Consider the following 20888-nt stretch of genomic DNA (forward strand, 5'->3'; position numbering starts at 1 on the left):
CGTTCCTCTCCACCCCTGTCTCCTAAGCTCCAAGGGCCCTTTTGCTTGTTTCCTGAGCCTGCACAGCCCAGCTGGCTCACTTCTGCCACCTTTGTAACTTTCTAAATAAATTTCCTTTTATAGTTAAAGAGAATAAAAATGTAAGATGTCTTCTAGAACTATTTTCCAAGTGGTGCCTTTTTGCTTTACTCTCTTGTGTTTCTCCCAATGGAAACCAAGCAGATCCTTTCAGAGTTCTCTTACTTTATCTGCAAAATTTGACGGCATGCTTCTTGTGGGGGGAGAGTAATAGTCTATAATTCTGTTTCATTAGTAATATAAGCTTTTCCTGTCAAGCACCAGATGTGAAACTCTTTTCCTATGATGGGGCTTAGCCCAAAGATAAACACTGATTGATGTTTTCATTCCACTCATCCAGCAGGAATGGGCAGTGTGAAAATTATTTACAGCAGTGTCTACAGGATCTATTTTGGTGGGGGGATGAAATACTGTACTTTATATCATCCTGGGTTCTCTTTTCTTACTGTTCCTGCCTTCATTCATTTTGAATGAAAGGATTTAGACAAGGGGCAGTTATACCCATTGGAGTGGCTTCTGTTACAGACTGCTAAAGCAGTAGCAAAAAGTATTACTTTTTCGAGTTTTTGGAGTTTGGTGATCAGCAAAAGATTTATTTGTATTGGAAGAAAGTGCAGTGCTTTTTATCTTTGCACAGGTTGAAGGACATTTTCTCAGCTCTGTGAACTGGGAATACCATCTTTAGAAGAAAGCTAATTTTTTTTTTAATCCTCACTCAAGGATTTCTTTATCATTGACCTTTTTGAGAGACAGAGGAAGGGGCAGGGGAAGAGAGAGAGAAACATACATCAGTGTGAAAAAGGAACATGGATGGCCCACCTCCCACACAAACCCCAACTGGGAATCGAACCCGCAACCTTTGGGTGTAAGGGCGACGATGCTCCAACAAACAGCCACCCTGCCAGGGCTAATTTTTTTCTTCTTTTTTTCAATGAAAAGGAGAACCTTATGTTTATTGCAATACCACTTTTAATGGATGTTATTTTCATTTTCATCTTTTAAAATAAACTGACCTCTTTAATTTCACCTCCTTGGTTTTATCCAAATAGTGTAACTTTATGTAAAAAGGCACCCAGGCCCTTTTAAGTATTTAGTTCCATGGGAGTTATTTGGAAATCAGATAACATTACATCTGCCTCAGTTATTCATTGGACCAACTTTGCTAGAGAGAACTCTTTGACTGCTTTCTTATCACATTTTCAAATTAAATGTTTAAATAGCTGTCTTTTGCATCGTTTTCTTACATGTGACTATCACTTAGCAAGATTGTAGCAAAGCTAGAATTGAAGCCAGTTTTCTGCTTCAGGAAAAGGCCCTGGATTTGTGGGCGGGGACCCAGGTGCTGTCCCTGTGCTTGAACAAGTCTGTTTCCTCCTCTATAAGTGGGCATTATCTCCTCCCCTTTTTAAAATGGCTGTTCAGAGGATCATATTAGATAACATGTATTAAGTGCTTTGATATATAAAATCTGTAAATTAAATAATCCTGCTCAGTTTGTTAAACTACACATCATAAACATTTTACTTAAGTATTCTACGCTATTACCATTCTCACAGTTAATTTATATAGTATTTCGAAGAGGGCAATGCACTTAGTTTAAACTGGGTGCCCAGAATTAAAAACAAAACAGGATCTTCAGTCCTTCTCCATCCCTCTGGGCTTCAAGCCAGTTTCAGAAAGTGCCAGAAATCTTGGAGAGTCCCAACTCTTAAGTTTAAGTGAAAAGCAGTAGGGAGCTTGTGCACCCCAGGGCTCATAACAAGTGGAAAAGCAAAACAGGAAGAGACTGACTTCATAAACTCTGAAAGTTGACCTTTCTTTACACTGGTTTTCTAAATTATATAAATTGCACGGAAAACTAAAGCTGATAGAGATTTGCTCCTTGAGAGGGAATAGTCTGGGCCAAAAATTTCTCTAGCTTTTGTGGACAATCAGGAAGATGGTGAAATCTTTTAGCCGCTTTGGTGATCAGCAAATCTGATCACCAAAATTGAAAATGACAGTTACTGGGCCAGGTACTAGAACAGAGGGGAAGTACTTACATATTTAAATTCCCCAGTGTGTTGGCTGCATGAAGTTTGGCATCTTTTTAGGAACTGACTTTTCTAGTACCCCCGAATGCCAAAGACCACATGGGAAGGTCTTTTCAGAAGAACTCCACCAAGAATTTTACTTCAGTTTCTGCTACTATGGTATATTGTCAATTTACCAAGTTTTTGTGAGGAAGGCATCTTATTTTGAGAATGAGAAAATAGTGAAGGGAAAAAAAAGGATAATGAGGTGTCGTGCTTTGGAATGTTAAAGCACTAACCAGCTAAGATCACTGATGTAGGTAAAATTGAGCGAGACCTTGAGGTGTCTGTTTCTTCACAGGCAAAATTCCCCTTCAGTGTCCATATTTTCATCAGTTCCTGTTTGGATGTAACTAAACTCTCCCATCCTAGAAGTTAGACCAATATAAATCTGCATCAAGGCCCCTAGCTGGTGTGGCTCAGTGGATTGAGTGCTGTCCTGTGAACCAAAGTACCGCTGGTTTAATTCCCAGTCGGGGCACATCACATGCTTGGGTTGTGGGCCAGGTCCCCAGCAGGGGGCGTGTGAGAGGCAACCACACATTGATGTTTCTCTCTCTCCCTCCCTTCCCCTCTCTCTAAAAATAAATCTAAAAAAAAAAATCTGCATCCAGGGTCAGAGCTGCGGAGAGTGAGTGTACATTACTTGATGGTATATAAGCAGTTCTGGGAGGAAAACCCTCCTTGGGTGGAGTTAAGTCACTGGGAGAAAAACAAAAAACAAAAACGCAGCCTCAGAGGGGAGACTTGCTTCATCACTTGAGATTGCTCCATCATTTCTCAAGCCCTGCCTGGGCTTAGTCTAGCTTTCTCATCAAGGCAAACCTTAAGGTTTCTGCAATCAGAATATATCTCAAGAGTTGCACATAAGGAAGAATCCAGGGGGAAAAGGATCCAGATAAAAATTATAGATCCGTGGATTTAGCGCGGGCTGTGAACCAAAGTGTCGCAGGTTCGATTCCCAGTCAGGGTACATGCCTGGGTTGCAGGCCATGAACCCCAGCAACCACACATTGATGTTTCTCTCTCTCTCTCCCTCCCTTTCCTCTCTAAAAATAAAAATAAATTTAAAAAAAATTATAGATCCTATTAGTTGAACTGTTTTCCTTCTTTTACCTGGACCACAGAGAAAGGATGGGTTTCCCCTGTATCACTTGGCAGTTTGTTGCAGAAGAGGCCAAAGTGAGGGACACTGGGATGTATTCTTTTTTTTAAAGCATGCCCTGGCTCGGTTAGAGCAATGTCCTGATATACCAAGGTTGTGGGTTCAGTCTTCTCATACAAGAACCAGTAAATGCATCAAAGTGGAAAAACAAACATGTCTCTCTCCCCCACCCCACCTCCTCTCTCACTAAAATCAAGTTTTTAAAACAAGTATAGAAGGAGTTTTTCCACAAGTCCTACCACATGAAAGTAAAATTCTCAAAGTAGCCAAGTCAGCAGCCAGTGCTGGTTAGCCTCTGTACCCTTAGCTCTTCATTATTGAAATTAAGACTACTTCCTTCCTGCCGCGGGGGCGGGGGCTCTGGGAAGCCCTTTTCAAACCCAGAACCTTCACCAAGAAGATAGGTCTTTGGCCTTCACCCACTTGGGGAAATGGGTCCCTTCTGTTGGAGACAGAAGGCCCTCAGGTACGCGCTGCGCGAAACAAGATAACTCGCACCGCAGAACCAGTCAGGGAGCGGCCTGTGGACCGGCCTAAGACAGGGAAACATGCTTGAGGTTATTCACCCGCGTGGGCTAGGAGGGGCCCAGCGGGGCTTCCCCACCCTTGCGGGGCGGGGCTCTTTCCCCAGCTTTCCCGGGTCCCTCTACTGCGCATGGCACGTTGCGTATCCCCGCCTCCCCCACCCCCCCAGCAACCGGCCTGGCAGCGGCGAGGCCATAAACTGAGGAGGCGGAGCCGAGAAGCTGTCCCGACTGCTTGCTAACTCCAGGACCAGGTATGGGACTGGCGGGGCCGCCTGGTGCGTTCCAGGGATCGTCAGCCCATCCTCTTTCCCTAACTCCGATTCCATCTTCTCGGGGCGGGCCTTCTTCAGACCGGCCCTCCCGGGCCCCCGCCTCGCTCTCCACAGTCCCCTTTTCACCCGAGTCCTCCTCGATTCCCTCCCTGAGGGGCTGCAGTACGAGAGCAGAATAGGCTCGGGCCTGGCTGGGAGATGCCAGAGCGGAGTTGCAGAGCCGGAGAGGCAAGCGCCTGCTTTCCCACCCCTTCTAACCCCCTGACTTCCAGGTGGTGAACCTGGGGCCCAGGTTCAGTTTTTCCTGCTGAAGCAAAGAGGCGGCATAGTCTAGTGCTTATCTCCCTCCTACTCCCCCTCCATCCCCATCGCTTCCCGGGCTGATCAGTCAGTGGGGTTGAGACCTCGTGAGGACAGAGATACAGGTGACTGCCTGAATCAGCCAAAGCAAAGACCTTCTCATTGTCTTGTTTCCCAAGTATGTTTAAGTGTCCACAGCAGATTGGGGGTGAGGGGAGGGAAGTGTGCACGGGAAGGGGCGTGGTTAAATGAAGCAGTTCAATTTCTCAGATGGGCAACTAACTTCTCTGACCAGCCTTCTGCTAAGATATCCTAACGTATCCTAACTTTATCCCCCAAAGAGGAACAGTCATTCGAATGGGTCCCTTCCTTATCTAAATATCTGTGTGTAGAACCATATTCCAGTATGTATTTGCAGCGTTAGGCAGTTCTTCATTGATTGATTCATACATTGTTGAGAGATCCAAGACTGTTCCTTGTCCCTGAGAGTTGAAGAAACCGAATCTTACCTGACTACCTGTCCCAGGACAGGAGCCTCTTCAGCCATTGGTTACAATGCTGAACTGGTTAAATTTGTTCACTCTTTAACCAGGTCTCTTAGAGGTTTTCTGGCTCAAATGCAGTATTTATAGTTGAACCCCAGACATGTAGGAAGTTTAGAAAACCAGTGCTAAAAATAGGAAAAATCAAACAAGATGAAGTAATTCTCCTTTGTATACCATTTGTCATCTAGTCAACAGCATTGTCAAATCAGGCGATGCCTTCTCAGTCATCATTTTATCTTTGCGCCCACGGTCTTGACGAGTCTCCCTTGTGCGTCTCTGGTTTGTAGAGTAACTTTCAATGTTTAACCTCTCTGAGTCTGAATTTTCTGATCTATAAAACAGGGAAGATAATACTTATTATGAGTTGATCTCTGTGAGGCATTTAGCACAGGTCCTGGTACACAGTAAGTGCACCATAAATGTTTGCTGCTTTTACTATTTTTACTATTACTAATTTAGCAGCTACCAAGTGCCCATATTATGTGTTGGGCACAGTAGCCCTTGGGAATGCAGCAGTGAACAAGATCATTCCATCATTTCCTACCCTCAGGGATTCTGTATTTTGGTGGAGGAAACTGATAAATCCGCAATTAAGAGTGTGGTGCGTGTAAGAGGTGAATTCATAGCGAGTTAGGGAGGACTTCCTGAAGCACAGGACACCTGAGAGGGACAGGTCTAAGTTAATCAGGTTGGGGGCAGGAAGGTGGTTCTGAAGGTAAAGCAGGGTCTTGAACGTGTTTCCTTGGGGTTCCATTTCCTCCCTGCCTTTCAAGCACCATGACCTCACTATGGACCTATCCCAAGGCTCTTCCCACCCTTCTGTTTTTCTCTCACCACTTTTTTCCTTCACTGAACTTGTCACTTGTATAGCTTTAACTCCTGATTCCGAGGTCCACAGAGCCATCTCTAACCTCTCTGTTGAGCATCAGCCTTAATTTTTCTAAATGAATGCTATGTATTTCGACTTGGAATATATTGGTGATTTCTCAACTGCAACATGATTTAAAAACTTGGACTCATCTTTCCACCGAAACCACTTTCACCTCTGAGCTTTCCTGTTTTATGGTTGATACACTACTCTTTTCCTAGTTACTTGAGCACACACACACAAAATCAGAGTCATCAGCGTTGTCCACAGATAGAATAGACTCCCTGATAAGGTAGTAAGTCTCTGGCATGGGACATTTTTAAGCAGAGATTAGATAACCTTATAACCAGGAGTTTGTAAAAGCTATCCCTTCAAAGGGTGGTAGATGGGCTAAGTGACTTACGATGTCCTTACTACTAACTACAATTTCTGTAATTTTTCTCCCCGCCATCTAACTCTTTCTTTTTTTTATATTTTGTTCTATTTCTTAACATTCCCTCTGCCACAGGCTCTTTCACCACACTTGTGGTCCACTATAATTGACTCTAACTGGCATTCCTTTCTCTGGGTTATTTTTACCTCACCCACTTCCCATCCCTTTACAGTTTAATATTCCTTCTATGTTCCTCAGGATAAAGCTTGTCAAATGTGATGGCCCACAGATCAGCAGGATTCCCACTGTTTGGGAGCTTGTTAGATCCACCAGACTCCACCACAGACCTTCTGAATTGAAATCTGCATTTTAACAAGATCCTCAAGCGATTTACATGTACAATAAAGTTTAAGAGACGCTACCTTAGACCACAGTTTTGTGTTTGTCCCCTTTCTGTTTTAAACCTAGTGGTTTTCTACTGCCTTCTGAATAAATCCATACTCTAGCATGCAATTAAGACCTATTCATTGTTCTTGTATGTGTGGAGTTCTGCTCTATAACTGCCTCCCATTAAGTGCTGACATGCTTCTCAGCACATTTGGTCAGTCATTCCACATTGCTATGGGCCTACCATGTGGTAGGTACTACTCTAGAAACTGGGAGATATGCACACCTCTGGACAAGACAGCGTAGGCCATGGATAATTAGTAGCTAATACTATTTCATGCTTAGAATTCATTCAAGCTCCACCCCTTCATGAAACTATCCAGATCCAGCCCTGTTCCAGTAATCTTTCCCTTTGCTGAGGTCAGTAAGAAGTTGCCCATTTCTACTTGTGCATCATCAGGCCTCCTTGAATTAAAAATTTCGAAGGTGGGAATTTAGACATCCATTGGCTATTGTAACTACACCAATTAATTTGAAACATCCCGGTTTGGGAACCAAGGGTTCAGATCATTAGTGAAGCTGTTGATGTGGCAACTTAGAATAAGTTCTCAGGTCCCTCTAAAAGGGTAGTTTTATTTGTTTAAGCAGTGTTTTGGAATTGACTTGACTTTTTATTTCCAATATTTTTCAAGAGCATAGACGTCTTTTTCCTGTGGATAAAACTCATCTCTTTACTTTAATATTCCTTTCTGCTGTAGATTACACATGGGTATGGACCTTGTTTCCTCTTAAATTTCTTTTGCATGTTGCCTTGTGTTCAATGTTATTAAACAATATGCACTCTAGCATTTTTTTTTCAAATTCAATCTACAGTTTTTCTATTTCATAGCAGGATAAATGATTCTTTACATGTTGGGTAGCTTTTATAAGATTAGAGTAGAGGTGAGAATAAATGCAATTTGATAAAAATCTGTAGATAATTTTGAAAGGCCTCCTCCCATGGTTTGAAAAATATTCCTTTGATTTTTTGGAAGCAGTTTTGAGGATTCCTAGAACTCCAGGTACCAGATTAAGGCCCCACCCCCACTGCTATATTACTGCCAGAACCCTAGCCCACCTAAAAAAAGAGGGAGAGGAAATATAGGACATTTTTCAAAAGCATTTCTGATAATTAGTCATTTTACTTTTAAATCAACTTTGTTGAAATATAGTTAACCTACAATAAAATACTTCTACTTTAAGTGTTCAGTTTGTTGACTTTTGACAGATATACTCATGCATCCACACCAGGCGATTACAATAAGATATAGAGCATTTCCATCACCCCAAAAAGTTCTTGTCTGTCTGAAGTTGGTCTCATCTCACCCTGGGTCTTAGGCAACCAATGATCAGCTTTTTGTGTTTTTTACTTTTTCTAGTATTTCATGTAAATGGGAATAATATGTAGATTTGTGTCTGACTTCTTTCATTTAACAAGATACCATTGTCTGTGTCATTAGTTTGTTCCTTTTTTTTTTTTGAGGGAGAGAAACATCAATGTGTGGTTGCCTCTCACGTACCCCCCTGCTGGGGACCTGGCCCACAACCCAGGCATGTGCCCTGACTGGGAATCGAACTGATGACCCCTTGTTTCGCAGGCTAGCACTGAATCCACTGAGCCACACCAGCCATGGGTGTTCTTTTTTATTGCTTAGTAGTATTCCACTGGTATATATACCACCTTTTGTTTATATGCTTATCAATTGGTGGATGTTTGGATTGTTTCCAATATGGGGCTATCATGACTCATGGTGTCTGAACATTCCTGTACAAGTTTATATGAGTGTATGTTTTCATTTCTTTTGAGTAGATTACTTAGGAGCAGAAGCCATAAGCAGCTATTAAACTGTCCTTGCCAAGTGGCTTGGTTGGAGCCTTGTCCCATGCACCAAAGGGTTATAAGTTCTATTCTCTGTCAAGGCACCTGCCTAGGTTTCAAGTTTCATCCCTAGTCAGGGCACCTACAGGAGGCAACCGATCAACATTCTTGTTCTCTCTCCCTCCCTCTCTCTCTCTCTCTCCCCCCCCCCCTCAGCAATGGACATGTCCTCGGGTGAGGATTCAAACACTGAGTATGCTGTTAAACTATTTTCCAAAGTAACTGTTCTAGTTTGCATTTATACCAGCAATGTATGAGAATTCCAGTTGATTGATATTCTTGTCAACACTTGGTATTGTCAGTATTTTTAGCCACTTTGGTGGAAGTGTAGTAGTATCTTATTATGGCTTCATGTACATTTCCCTGATGACAAGTGATATTGAACATCATCATTTTATGTGGCCATTCGTATACCTTGTGTTCCAATATGTTGCCTTTTATTTAAATTGAGTTGTCTTGCTATTGAGTTGTAGAAGTTCTTTCCCTGCCCCCCAACTTTTATTTATTGATTTGGGGAAGAGAGAGAAAGGGAGAAGTATTGATTTGTTGTTCCACTTACTCATGCATTTATTGGTTGATTTTTGTATGTGCCCTGTCTGGGGATTGAGCCCACAACCTTAACTTATTGGGACAACACTCTAACCGACTGAGCTACTTGCCAGGGCTAGTTCTTTAGACAGTTTGTTTTTTTTTTTTTTTTTTACCCATTACCATTTATCCCCCTTAATACCCCACCCCTGCAATCACCACACTGCTGTCCATGTCCATGAGTCCTTTTTCCTTTTTGCCTAATCCCACCACTGCCTAACCTCCCCCTCCCCACTAGCTGTCAGCTTACCTTCTGTCTATGAGTCTGTCTCTATTTTGCTTGTTAGTTCAGTTTGTTCATTAGGTTCCACATATGAGTGAAATCATATAGACACAGGCTTATGTCTTTCTCTGACTGGCTTATTTCACTTAGCATAATGTTCTCCAGGGCCATCCATGCTGTTGCAAAGGGTAAAATTTTCTTTTTTTTGCAGCTGAGTAGTGTTCCATTGTGTTAGGTAGTCTTTATATAAAGTCCTTTGTAGACACTGCACACACTGTTTTCTCCCAGTCTTCTCATGTCCTTTGTGGTGTCTTTTCAAAGGCAGGAGTTTTTAATTTTAATAAAGTTCAATTTATCATTTTTCTTTAATATTTTTTGCTCTTTTTTTGACTCTTTATCCTAAGATCTTGAAGATTTTCTTCTGTGTTTTCTTAGTAGTTTTAACTTTAACTTTTTCTTTAGTTCTGTGATCCGTTTTAAATTATTATTTTTTATTTTTAAATTACAGTTAACATACAGTATTAGTTTCAGGTGTACAACATAGTGTTTAGACATTTATATAATGAAGTGATCATCCCAGTAAACTTAGTACCCATCTGACACTGTACATAGTTATTACAGTGTATTGACTATATTCCCTGTCCCGTAGTGTACATCCTTGTGACTGTTTTTATAGCTGGCAATTTGTACATCTTAATCCCTTCACCTTTTTTGCTCATTCTCCCATTTGGTTCTTATTTCAAGTTAATTTTTGTATATGGTGTGGGGAAGGACCAAAGTTCATTTTTTTTTCTAAATATATATCAAGATTATTTTTTTCCCATGAGATTACTTTGGTCTCTCTTGAAAATTAGTTGACCATATATGTATTCATGGTCTTTGTCTGGATCCTTTATTCCATTCCATTGATCCATTTGTTGGTCTTTAGACTGAGGTGTACTATCTTGATTATTGTATCATTAAAGTAAGTCTAGAAATCAGGGAATGTAAATCTTCTAACATTGTTCTTTTTCAAATTTGTTTTGGTTATATTAGGTCCCTTGTATTTCTATGAACATTTCCATGTACATTTTAGAATCAGTTTAATCAATTTCTCTTAAAAACTCTGCTAATATTTTGATTGGGGTTGTACAGAATCTGTAGACCAATTTGGAGAGAATTGATGTCTTAACAATATTAAATCTTTCAATCCATGAAGATGGCTTAGCTATTATTTGGGTCATCTTTAATCCCTCTTAACAATGTTGTAGAATTTTAAACACACAGGTCTTATCCATAATTTATTAAAATCATTCCTACTTATTTTATGTTTTTATTGATACATTGTGTTGTTTTTATTTATATTTACTATTTATATATATATTTTAATTTCATCTTCTAATTGTTCATTGCTAGTATATAGAAATAAAGTTGGGTTTTATAATGGACCTTCTTTCTAAATTTGTTTTCTTAGGTCTAATGATTTTTTGTAAACTACTTAGCATGTTCTGTGTGCACAGTCTTGTTGTCTATGAATAGTCTTTTACACCTTCTTTTCCAATCTGTATGCCTTTTTAAAATTTTTTATTTAATCTTGATTGTATTTTTTCCCCATTGCCATTTAGTCGCCTCATATGCCCCTGCCCTCAGCATGTATGCCTTTGAGTTCTTCTTGCCTTTTTGCATTGGGGAAGACCACTAGTGCAGTGATGAATACAGTGATGAGAGCAGGCATTCTTGCTTTGCTTCTGTTCTTAGAGGAAACTCATTCATTCTTTCTGTCATTCGGTATGATGTCAGCTATAAAATTTTCATACATGTTTTTTACCAAGTTGACTTGGTAAATTCTATTTCCATTCTATTCCTATTTGACTATTCCTAGTTGACTGAGAGTTTCTTTAAAATCATGAATTGATGTTGAATTTTTGTCAGATGCTTTTCCTCCATTGAGGTGATTGAGATGATTATATTTTTTCTTATTTACTCATTAATAAAGTAAATTTAGACTGATCCATTTTAAAAGCTTATTAAAATTGGTTGTTATTTGCAAACAACTTCCAACAAAGATAGTTTTGTATACATTGATTCATTTTAAAATTTTCAACCTATCCTGAGATAAACCCCACTTGATCATGAGGTATTAGGCTTTTAGCCATTCTAGATAAAATTTTTTAAGTGTAAATAGCAAACATAAAACAAGATCAGTATGATGTGATAAAAAAGATTACCTTCAAGAAATGGCAAAAGCTCTGGGAAATGTGTAACCAAAAATTAAAATATAGCAGGATTGGAAAGTAAAGTTGAAAAAACCTCCTGGAAAATGGAAAGTTATAGAATAGGAGTGAAACAAGTATAAAATTAAGGGATAACTCTAGAAGTGTATTTTTATTAGGAGTTCTGTAACATGAGAACAGAAAATAGAGGAGACAAAGTTATCAAAGAAATAATACAAGAACATTTCCCAGAAATGGGAGATTCGAATAGAAAAGTGCAGATGGGTGAGAAAGCAGTTGGTCCCAATTGCAGCAGGAGGATGGAGGGTGCTGGGAGGGTAATCTCCAGGGGAATTTCAGTTTATGGAAAAATATATTGGTAAGACAAATGGCAGAGATGTAAAGTATTTGGAGAAAATTAATAATAGCTATATGGAAAACCAAGGGCATGAAAAAAGGAAGGCAATTATTAAATGGGTGTGAAGAAAGAAGACATGGTCATCTTTACCTGTTTGCCTCAGCTGTGAACCATGTTTGTAGTCAAAGTAATATAAATGTGTACTACTGATGTAGTCAACAGTTGTGCCAGAACTGCACTGGAAGAATGAAGGCAGGAAAGTAGTGTGCAGGAAGGTGACACAGCAGAGCTTTAGTCTTCATCTACCGTGGTTGGAAGTTAGTACATAAATGTCTAAAGTGGGTAAATCATGGCCATATAAACACTATTTAAGAATGACAATGCCCTGGTCGCGTGGCTCAGTTGGTTGGAACGTCTTCCCATACACCAAAAGGTTGCAGGTTTGATCCCCAGTCAGGGTGTATACGGAGGCAACTGATATATGTTTCTCCCTTTTTCTCCCTCTCCCTTCCTCTCGACCAGAAATCAATCTACAAACATGATGATGATGGCCCTGGCTGATGTGGCTCATTGGATTGAATGCTGGCCTGTGAACCAGAGGGTCACCAGTTTGATTCCAGGTCTAGGGCACATGACTCGGTTGCGGGCCAGGTCCCCAGTGAGGGGTGTACAATAGCCTACCGCACATTGATGTTTCTCTCCCTCTCTTTCTCCTTCCCTTCTCCTCTCTAAAAATAAACAAACAGAATCATAAAAAAAAAGATGATGATGATGAAAAACAGGTTAAAAGGCCAAAAGAATGCAAGGTAACTGCTTCTGGGAAAGGATCAGTGAGAACAGAATTGAGAGAAATTTAAACATTAAGGAAGAAAATCACGTAATAAACTTCTCTCTTAAAGAGATTGTGTTGTTTCAGGATGCACTTGGCCAAAGTACATTCAAGTTGATTGTTTAGAGAAACTAAATCACTGGACTCTAGCAATTTATAGGTTTAATACAGTGCTTTGAATGGTAGATTTGTAGTAAGTTTCTTGTTGGTCAAAAGGTATTTCTATAAAAGGAGATTTGACTAACTCATCCTATTTCTGTTTTCCTTTTAGGTTTAAATTTTCGAAATTGAAATAGGTCTACACATTAGGAACTCATGTCTTTTCTTGTAAGTAAACCAGAGAGAATTAGGGTGAGTGTTTCTATTCTTCTGGCTTTACTATTTTTATTTTCTGCAAAGCAAAGTGTTTTGGCAGTATTGTAGGTGGTTTGTTATGTGATGCTCAGAATCATGCGGAAGAGAGGGACGTGGGAAGTTAAGCCAGTATCTCCGCCTCTGCTCCTGAGAAAAGGGCTTGCAGGCAGAGGCTGACCAGAGACACAGAATACACCCACCAGCTTGTCTGATAGAGGAGAAATAAGTGATGTATTTTTTGAATATCAGTCATTCAACATTAAATCAGTTGAATGTGTAGATATGTAACTGCTGGCCACCTCCCCATTTTGTATGTATTTTCAGCAATTATGTGTTTTAAAAATCTAATGAACAAACTGAACTAACCAGGAAAACAGAGATAGACTCAAAGGTAGAGAGCAGGCTGACAGGGCTGGGGCAGGGTCAGGGAGCGGAGGGATTGAGCAAAGGGGGAAAAAGGACTCATGGATACAGGCAACAATGTGGTGATTGCAGGGGTGGGTGGTATAAGGAGGACAAATGGTAATGGAAAAAATATAATAAAAATAAATCAGTATCAAATTGTAATCATTAGAACACTGCTTTTTTCTAAGTATAATCATAGGTTTTGATTGAGAACTTTCTTAACATGAAAAATTTCATTATACCTGAACTTCATCAGCTAAAATTACCTCAAGAACAAATACTGGACTTAGCTTCTTTACAAGTTTCCATAATTTCATAAAAGAGTATCATATTTTGAACATAAATTAATTGACCATGTATGTATGCATGGGTCTATTTCTATATCCTTTATTTTATTATGAAGTAGTTACTTTCTAAATGCAGTAGTAATTATTTTTAAATCTTGTACCAATGCATAAATGCTATGAGACATTATCAATATGACACCTTCTCAACATATTAAAGTGAAACAGTTTATCAAATATCTTGTGACACAGTGCATGTGTTTTATATATCATTTAAAAAAATTAACAGTTCATTTTTAATTTAGAAAAAAATGATACAGAGAAAGAATAACATTATAGCTCCAATCTATAATTTGTATTATGCAACTTATTTCTGAATGGTACTTAATCTTTTTTATGTATGTGTATATGTGTGTGTATGTGTAAATAATTTATATTGTAAAGAGTAAAGTTCACTCTCAATTAAGAGGAAAAACAGATTCTTTCCTTAGCCTGAACTCTGCACAGTGGAAAAAATGTCCCCAAGCCAAACTTTAACACCAGTCTTTAAGTGAAATACAATCTTGATTCCATTGCTTTTAAATATGAGCTTCTTTTCTATTTCAACCTAGTCTGATTCAGGTGAAACCAGACCACTGATCACTATGGTGGAAATCCAATACTCGTTTGAAATAGGCCAGTAAAGTGAACCATAGATTGGTCATGCTAGTTTTTGTCCTTGTAAGGATAGCATTTGGTAGCAAATGTAAGCAGTAATGTCTTTACACATCCTAGTAGATGAAAGAATATGCAGCTTGCAATTTCCTTTTACAAACTAATAGAGGCTTGTGAAAAACTACAGTTCCATTCCTATTTTCTGTATTGTGAATTTCAGTAGTATTTTTCACATTGGCATTCATGGTCCTAAGCATCTATAATAGGCAGCTATGGAATAAGTAAGATGGATCCAAAGGTTGTTTTATATATAGGAAGGAGAAAAACGTTCTTCATTATCAGAGCCAGTACTATGTGTTTCTCATCTTTCCGATTTAAGAATTATTCTCAAATTAGGCAAAGAGGAATAGAGAAAGGAATTAATCTATTGTTCTGGGTTGGTTTAAATCCAAGAATCTTTTCAAAACTTTTCAATAAAAGTGTATCTTAACTCTACTGCATGGTTCTGTTTTTGTAGTTGTGTTTTATTGTCTGTCTAATGGCTGATAGCTAATTTTTTGTGGCTTGGAAGAAATACTAATTCTCTTTGGGGTTTTCCTCTTTAGCGGTGGGTCTCGGAAAAGTTCATTGTTGAGGGCTTAAGAGATTTGGAACTATTTGGAGGTAAGTACAGTATGGCATTTAGCCATTACTTCAGGATAAATCTCACTACTCTTGTTGACTGAATCAATTTATAGAAATTAACAATTCTAAGAGGAAGTGTAAACTATAATTGTTATACTAATTTGGCTCCTTTTGAATCCATGGTTTCTCAGAGACTTGAGGACTAATCTGGCTGTTGTCATTAGCCTGTCTTGAGTGTTAGAAAGCCAACATTCACTTAAAGGCACATGTCTTTCTTCTTCTAAGTATTTGTCCAGTTGAAATACATATTCTTATAGGGAAAAAAAGTAACCATTTAAAAGCCACTAGCCTTGAAGATTTTAAAAATAAAATTATAGTCAGGATGAAGGTAGCAATGATGTAAAAGTTCTGGTTTTACTGATCAGTTTAGTTGACTCATCTTTTCATGATAGAAATTATGAGACTTAAGAGAACTAAGGAAAAAAAAAGTCTTGGGACCAAAATATTAACTTCCTACTGGAAAATCTAAATGTTGATTTCAGAAGTAATTTAGGTTTCCATCCTAAAAATTTAACAGGCCCAGACATCTTCCTTTGGCTATTTTCCAATTTAGCCTTTTTGGGAACTGTGATCTTAATATGCTAAGTAAAATTCTTTTCTAGAAAAATAATAGTAGTAGAGCCCTATTCTTTGTGTCTGAACACCAAAATACTCTCTTTGGCACCTGTAGCTAAAGAAACAGGTTATCAGATTGAATGCATTGGGTGGCTGATGCAGAATACCCCTCGAGTGGCTTAAGTAATTGAAAACTCAGACTTGTTAGTTACTAGGTGATACCTATGGATTTATTTTCCCTAGTGCCACTCAACAAACTTCTGGAGTAGAATTATTTGTGAAGCTTGTCAAAGTGTGTTTTAGACAAGTGAGAGTTTAGAAAAATGATGAATTATTTCATTATAAAGACTAAAAATTAGCCATACAATAAAGGAAAGGCTAATGGTACAAAAATATTATATTCTGGTTCTGTTTTCAGTTTCATCCCATCATTAATGGGAATACAGTGGTTTAAAAATAAACATTGGCATTGCTGGAAATTGAGCTGGAATCGAGTTTATAATCTATTAGTTAAAAGTTTTCTAGTATATGTGAATTGAATGAATGGATTTTGGTTTCAGTGTCTTGAGTGTAGGATCTCTGGCTGTGTTTTGACAATTCACTAGTCTCTGACCTGGGGAAGATGAAGAGATTGTTCTGTATATTGTTTACAGCTTGATGAAGCATGTGTTACCAAGTTTTATACAACTTGAAATTTGCCCTCTACTCTGGAAGATTTGGTTTGATTTCCTTTAATCTATTCACCTGGCTCTTACCTTTGGCAGACTGTCTGAAGCAACTGTTCCTGCCATTTGTGTACCAGAAAACTGATGTTCAATGCCCCCCCCCCCCACAAAATCTTATTTTGATAAATCAAGGCTACTTGACTCTGTAGCCAGTCTCCTCTAGCAACACAGTTAGATGCTGTAATTTATACTTTAAGGTATTTGGAAATGTGTCCAATACAGTAAAAATCTGGCTTTGATGATTTTTATTTACAGAGTGGAGAAAATAAAAAACACAGATACAGAATTTGTCCAATTTAAGAGCAGAAAGTTGTTTCAGTTTTCCTCTGCTCCATTAATTTTTGCTAAGGGAGCAGAGGGCCTCAAAGCCTTTGCTTTATTTGCATTTGGAATAGAATGTCTGACTAGAGAATCAAATTGGGTAATGGTCCCAGGTACACATGCCACTGTATGAAAACATTCTTTGCCTTCTTTTTTAAACCTGTTTTCTAGTCCCTGCACTCCCTGAGAAATAGCCAGCCATCACTGTAACTTTATAATGAGTTGTTTGTTCACAGTATAAGACTCTGAAACCAGATTAGTAGAATTACCATTGCATGCCAATGAAAAGTCAGCATATGACCAGGGTTATAGCAGTTGAGTTATACTCAGTCAAGAATGCCCATGGGATAGCAGCCTGGCCAAGTTTTGAAGAGTCATAGATTCATGTTAAAAACCCCATCTTGTCTGCAGCATTTTTACTGTGCAGTTGTGTGTGTGTGTGTGTGTGTGTGTGTGTCCATTTGTCAGTGTTTATATGTGGCACTGCAGACACTTTCTCTACTGTAACGAATCTTAAATTGTGTCTATTAATAAATGTAGTCCTGAGTGCAGTAATTGCTGTTCTGAATGTGTGTATGTCTTCTACTAAAAAACAAAATGCCAACAACCCGTTTCTCTACTCCAGAGCAGCCTCCGGGTGACACTCGGAGAAAAGTAAGTGACTTTCTAGGCTCTAGCACTATGGCTGTTGCATGGACATGACTTCTTGTGGAAATTCATGTGTTTTGTTGGCTTATCATTTTGTTTCTGCTTATCTGTCATTGAGCTTTATTTGAAGTATAATTCTTTTACTTGTAGAGATTCAGGTTTCACCCTGGAAAGATTTTGATGCATACTTTGAAAACTAAAAAAATCTTTTTGTCTCCTAGCAATTAAGGTTTCCTCCCCTTCCCAACCTTCCCAGTTACCTGCCACCCCCTCCAAAAAAGGAGGAAGTCCAACAATCTAAAATGTGGTTACCTTTTAGTGGCTAGTGGTACCAAATTTTCCATCCTTAGTCTATTAATAGATTTTAGTCTACAGAGATGATATTGACAAAGGATAACCTCTGTCTAGATTATAAGGTAGGATGTCTAATCTTCTACCTTAAAAACAAAACCCAAGCCCTGACTGGTGTGGTTTAGTAGGTTGGGCATTGTCCTGCAAACTGAAAGGTCTCAGGTTTGATTCTTGTTCAGGGCACATGCCTGGGTTGCAGGCCAGGTGCCTGGTCAGGGGTGTGAGAGAGGCAACCCATTGATCTTACTCTCTCACATTAATATTTCTCTCCCTCTCTTTTTCCCTCCCTTCCCCTCTCTCTAAAAATAAATAAATAACATCTTTTTAAAAAAATCTCAAAATTAGGACTTCTGGCCATGATGGAGACGTAGGTAGACACACTGTGCCTCCTCACACAACCAAAATAAGGACAACAACAAATTTAAAAACAAAAAACAACCAGAACTTACAGAAAATCAAACTGTATGGAAGTCCGACAACCAAGGAGTTAAAGTAGACACATTCATCCAGACCTGTAGGAGGGGCGGAGTCAGACAGCGGGGATTGGGGGGTCCCGGCAAAGCAGTGGCTGGTGGACCCTGGTTGTGCAAGGCAGCAGCTGGTGGACCCAGCAAGGCGGCGGATTGTGGAGAGGCAGGGTGCACAAGGCAGCTGGCAGACTGGGCAGTCCCACATTCGCATGCAGATACACCAGGTGAAACTGGGGATCGAGACAGACCACACAACCCAGGGCCCAGCACGGGAAAATAAAGCCTCAAAACACTGATTGAAAACACCTGTGGGGGTTGAGGTACCAGGAGGAACTCCCAGCCTCACAGGAGAGCTTGTTGGAGAGACCCACAGGGTCTTGGAATGTACACACACCACCCACCTGGGAATTAGCACCAGAAGGGCCCAATTTGCTTGGGGGAAGTGGGGGAGTGACTGAAATCCAGCAGAGAGCAGAGCAAGTGCCATTGTTCCCTCTCGGAACCCTGCCCCACATACCGCATCACAACCCAGCAACATAGGTTGCCCTGCCCTGGTGAACACCTAAGGCTCTGCCCCTCCCTATGTAACAGGCGTGTCAAGACAGAAAAAATGGTCCAAACAAAAGAATAGGTCAAAGCTCCAGAAAAAATACAATGAAGCGACGAAGAGATAGCCAACCTATCAGATGCACAGTTCAAAACACATCCTGATAATCAGGATGCTCACAGAATTGGTTGAATTTGGTTACAAATTAGATGAAAAAATGGAGGTCACGCTAAGTGAAATAAAGGAAAATGCACAGGGAACCAATCGTGATGGGAAGGAAACTGGGACTCAAATCAATGGTGTGGACCAGAAGGAAGAAAGAGACATCCAATCAGAAAATGAAGAAACAAGAATTCAAAAAAATGAGGACAGGCTTAGGAACCTCCAGGTCATCTTTAAACGTTCCAACATCCAAATTATAGGGGTACCAGAAGGAGAAGTGAAAGAGCAACAAGTAGAAAAGTTATTTTGAACAAATAATAAAGGAGAACTTCCCCATGCTGGCAAAGGAAATAGACTTCCAGGAAGTCCAGGAAGCTCAGAGAGTCCCAAAGAAGTTGGACCCAAGGAGGAATACACCAAGGCACATCATAATTACATTAGCCAAGATTAAAAATAAGGAGAGAATCTTAAAAGCATCAAGAGAAAAGGAGACAGTTACCTACAAAGGGGTGTCCATGAGATAACAGCTGATTTCTCCAAAGAGACCTTACAGGCAAGAAGGGGCTGGAAAGAAGTATTCCAAGTCATGAAAGGCAAGGACCTACATCCCAGATTGCTCTATCCAGTAAAGCTTTCATTTAGAATGGAAGGGCAGATAAAGTGCTTCTCAGATAAGGTCAAGTTAAAAGAGTTCATCATCACCAAGCCCTTATTATATGAAATGTTAAAGGGACTTAATCTAAGAAAAAGAAGATAAAAAACATGTATAGTAAAATGACAGCAAACTCACAATTATTAACAATCACACCTAAAACAAAAACAAAAGCAAACTAAGCAAACAACTGGAACAGGAACAGAACCACAGAAATGGAATCACATGGAGGGTTATCAGCAGGGAAGGAGGAGAGAGGGGGAAAAGGTGTGGAGAATAAGTAGCATAGATGGTAGGTAGAAAATAGACAGGGGGAGGGTAGGGATAGTATGGGAAATGTAGAAGCCAAAGAACTTTTATGTATGACCCATGGACATGAACTAAAGGGGGGAATGTGGTGGGGTGCAGAGTAGAGGGGAGTGAAGGGGGAAAATGGGACAACTGTAGTAGCATAATCAATAAAATATATTAAAAAATAAAAAGCCCCAAATTAAAAAGTACAAAACAGAAGATGCATTTTTTATTGGCAAAAGCTGTAAAAAGACTTGCCCAGCTTCCTACTCTTCAATCCTATTTTACTGGAGGAAATAACACCACATGTGCACAGTGTACCAAGCTATTTTTGATAAGTATGAATCAGTGTCTTATAAACAGAGAGGGTAAGAAGCCTTTTCTAAAGACACTTCCTACACTTTCCAGATGACAGACATTTGCACCTTTGCAACAGCCGCATGGTTGAGTAAAGAGTGAGGCTGTTGACTAGGAATTTCTCTTTGAGCAAAGCTTTGGCTGTTCTGACATAGTCTGCTAGTCAGGAGCAAGAACCTCTCTCTCAGATCCAAATATTTTCCAGTCAGGAGACCAAAAATGTTTTTTCTCTCTCTCTCTTTTAAAGGTTTAATTTATTTATTTTTAGAGAGAAGGGAAGGGAGGGAGAAAGAGAGGGAGAGAAACATCAATGTGTGGTTGCCTCTCATAGGCCCCCTACTGGGGACCTGGCCTGCAACCCAGGCATGTGCCCTGGCTGGGACGCGAGCCAGCGACCCTTTGGTTCGTAGCCCACACACAATCCACTGAGCTACACTAGCCAGGGCCCAAAAATATTTTCTATAAGATCAGTTAGGTATCTTCAGAATACAATGCCAATTATATATAATTTTTGTATTTTCACAGTTGCTGATGTTACACCAAAAAGCTCTCCTGTGTGAAACCTGGGGGAGGTTAAATGTGTGTATTTGGTAACCTTTCACCAATATTGTTTTGTGTGCTTTGTTGTATTTTGTTTTGAACGCTTTAAAAAGTTGTCATGTTATGGTCATTTCTGGATATCAGTAGCTTACGTATTTTTCAAATGTTTCAAAATGAAAAATATTGCTTTTTA

The 20888-nt window shown here is 39.5% G+C and overlaps 1 protein-coding gene across 11 annotated transcripts in view; it reads left to right on the forward strand.

Annotated features, from left to right (window-relative positions):
- The first annotated feature begins 3679 nt into the window (after positions 1-3679).
- The window catches only part of STRADA (STE20 related adaptor alpha), a 31364-nt gene continuing 14155 nt past the window's right edge, over positions 3680-20888 (forward strand). Inside the window, exons 1-4 of one of the 11 annotated variants that reach the window (XM_045837439.1) lie at positions 3680-3781; positions 12967-13046; positions 14998-15055; positions 17303-17331. In XM_045837439.1, the coding sequence (XP_045693395.1) occupies positions 13011-13046; positions 14998-15055; positions 17303-17331 (123 nt within the window). In that variant the 5' untranslated portion in view covers positions 3680-3781; positions 12967-13010. Of the gene's footprint in view, positions 3782-3981; positions 4094-12966; positions 13047-14997; positions 15056-17302; positions 17332-20680; positions 20735-20888 lie in introns of those variants that run through there. The other 10 variants (XM_045837438.1, XM_045837440.1, XM_045837443.1 and 7 more) reach the window with 10 other exon arrangements.

This window comes from Phyllostomus hastatus, unplaced genomic scaffold, assembly GCF_019186645.2.
Source record: "Phyllostomus hastatus isolate PE091 unplaced genomic scaffold, TTU_PhHast_1.1 phas_contig_210, whole genome shotgun sequence".
NCBI classification, from domain to species: domain Eukaryota; kingdom Metazoa; phylum Chordata; class Mammalia; order Chiroptera; family Phyllostomidae; genus Phyllostomus; species Phyllostomus hastatus.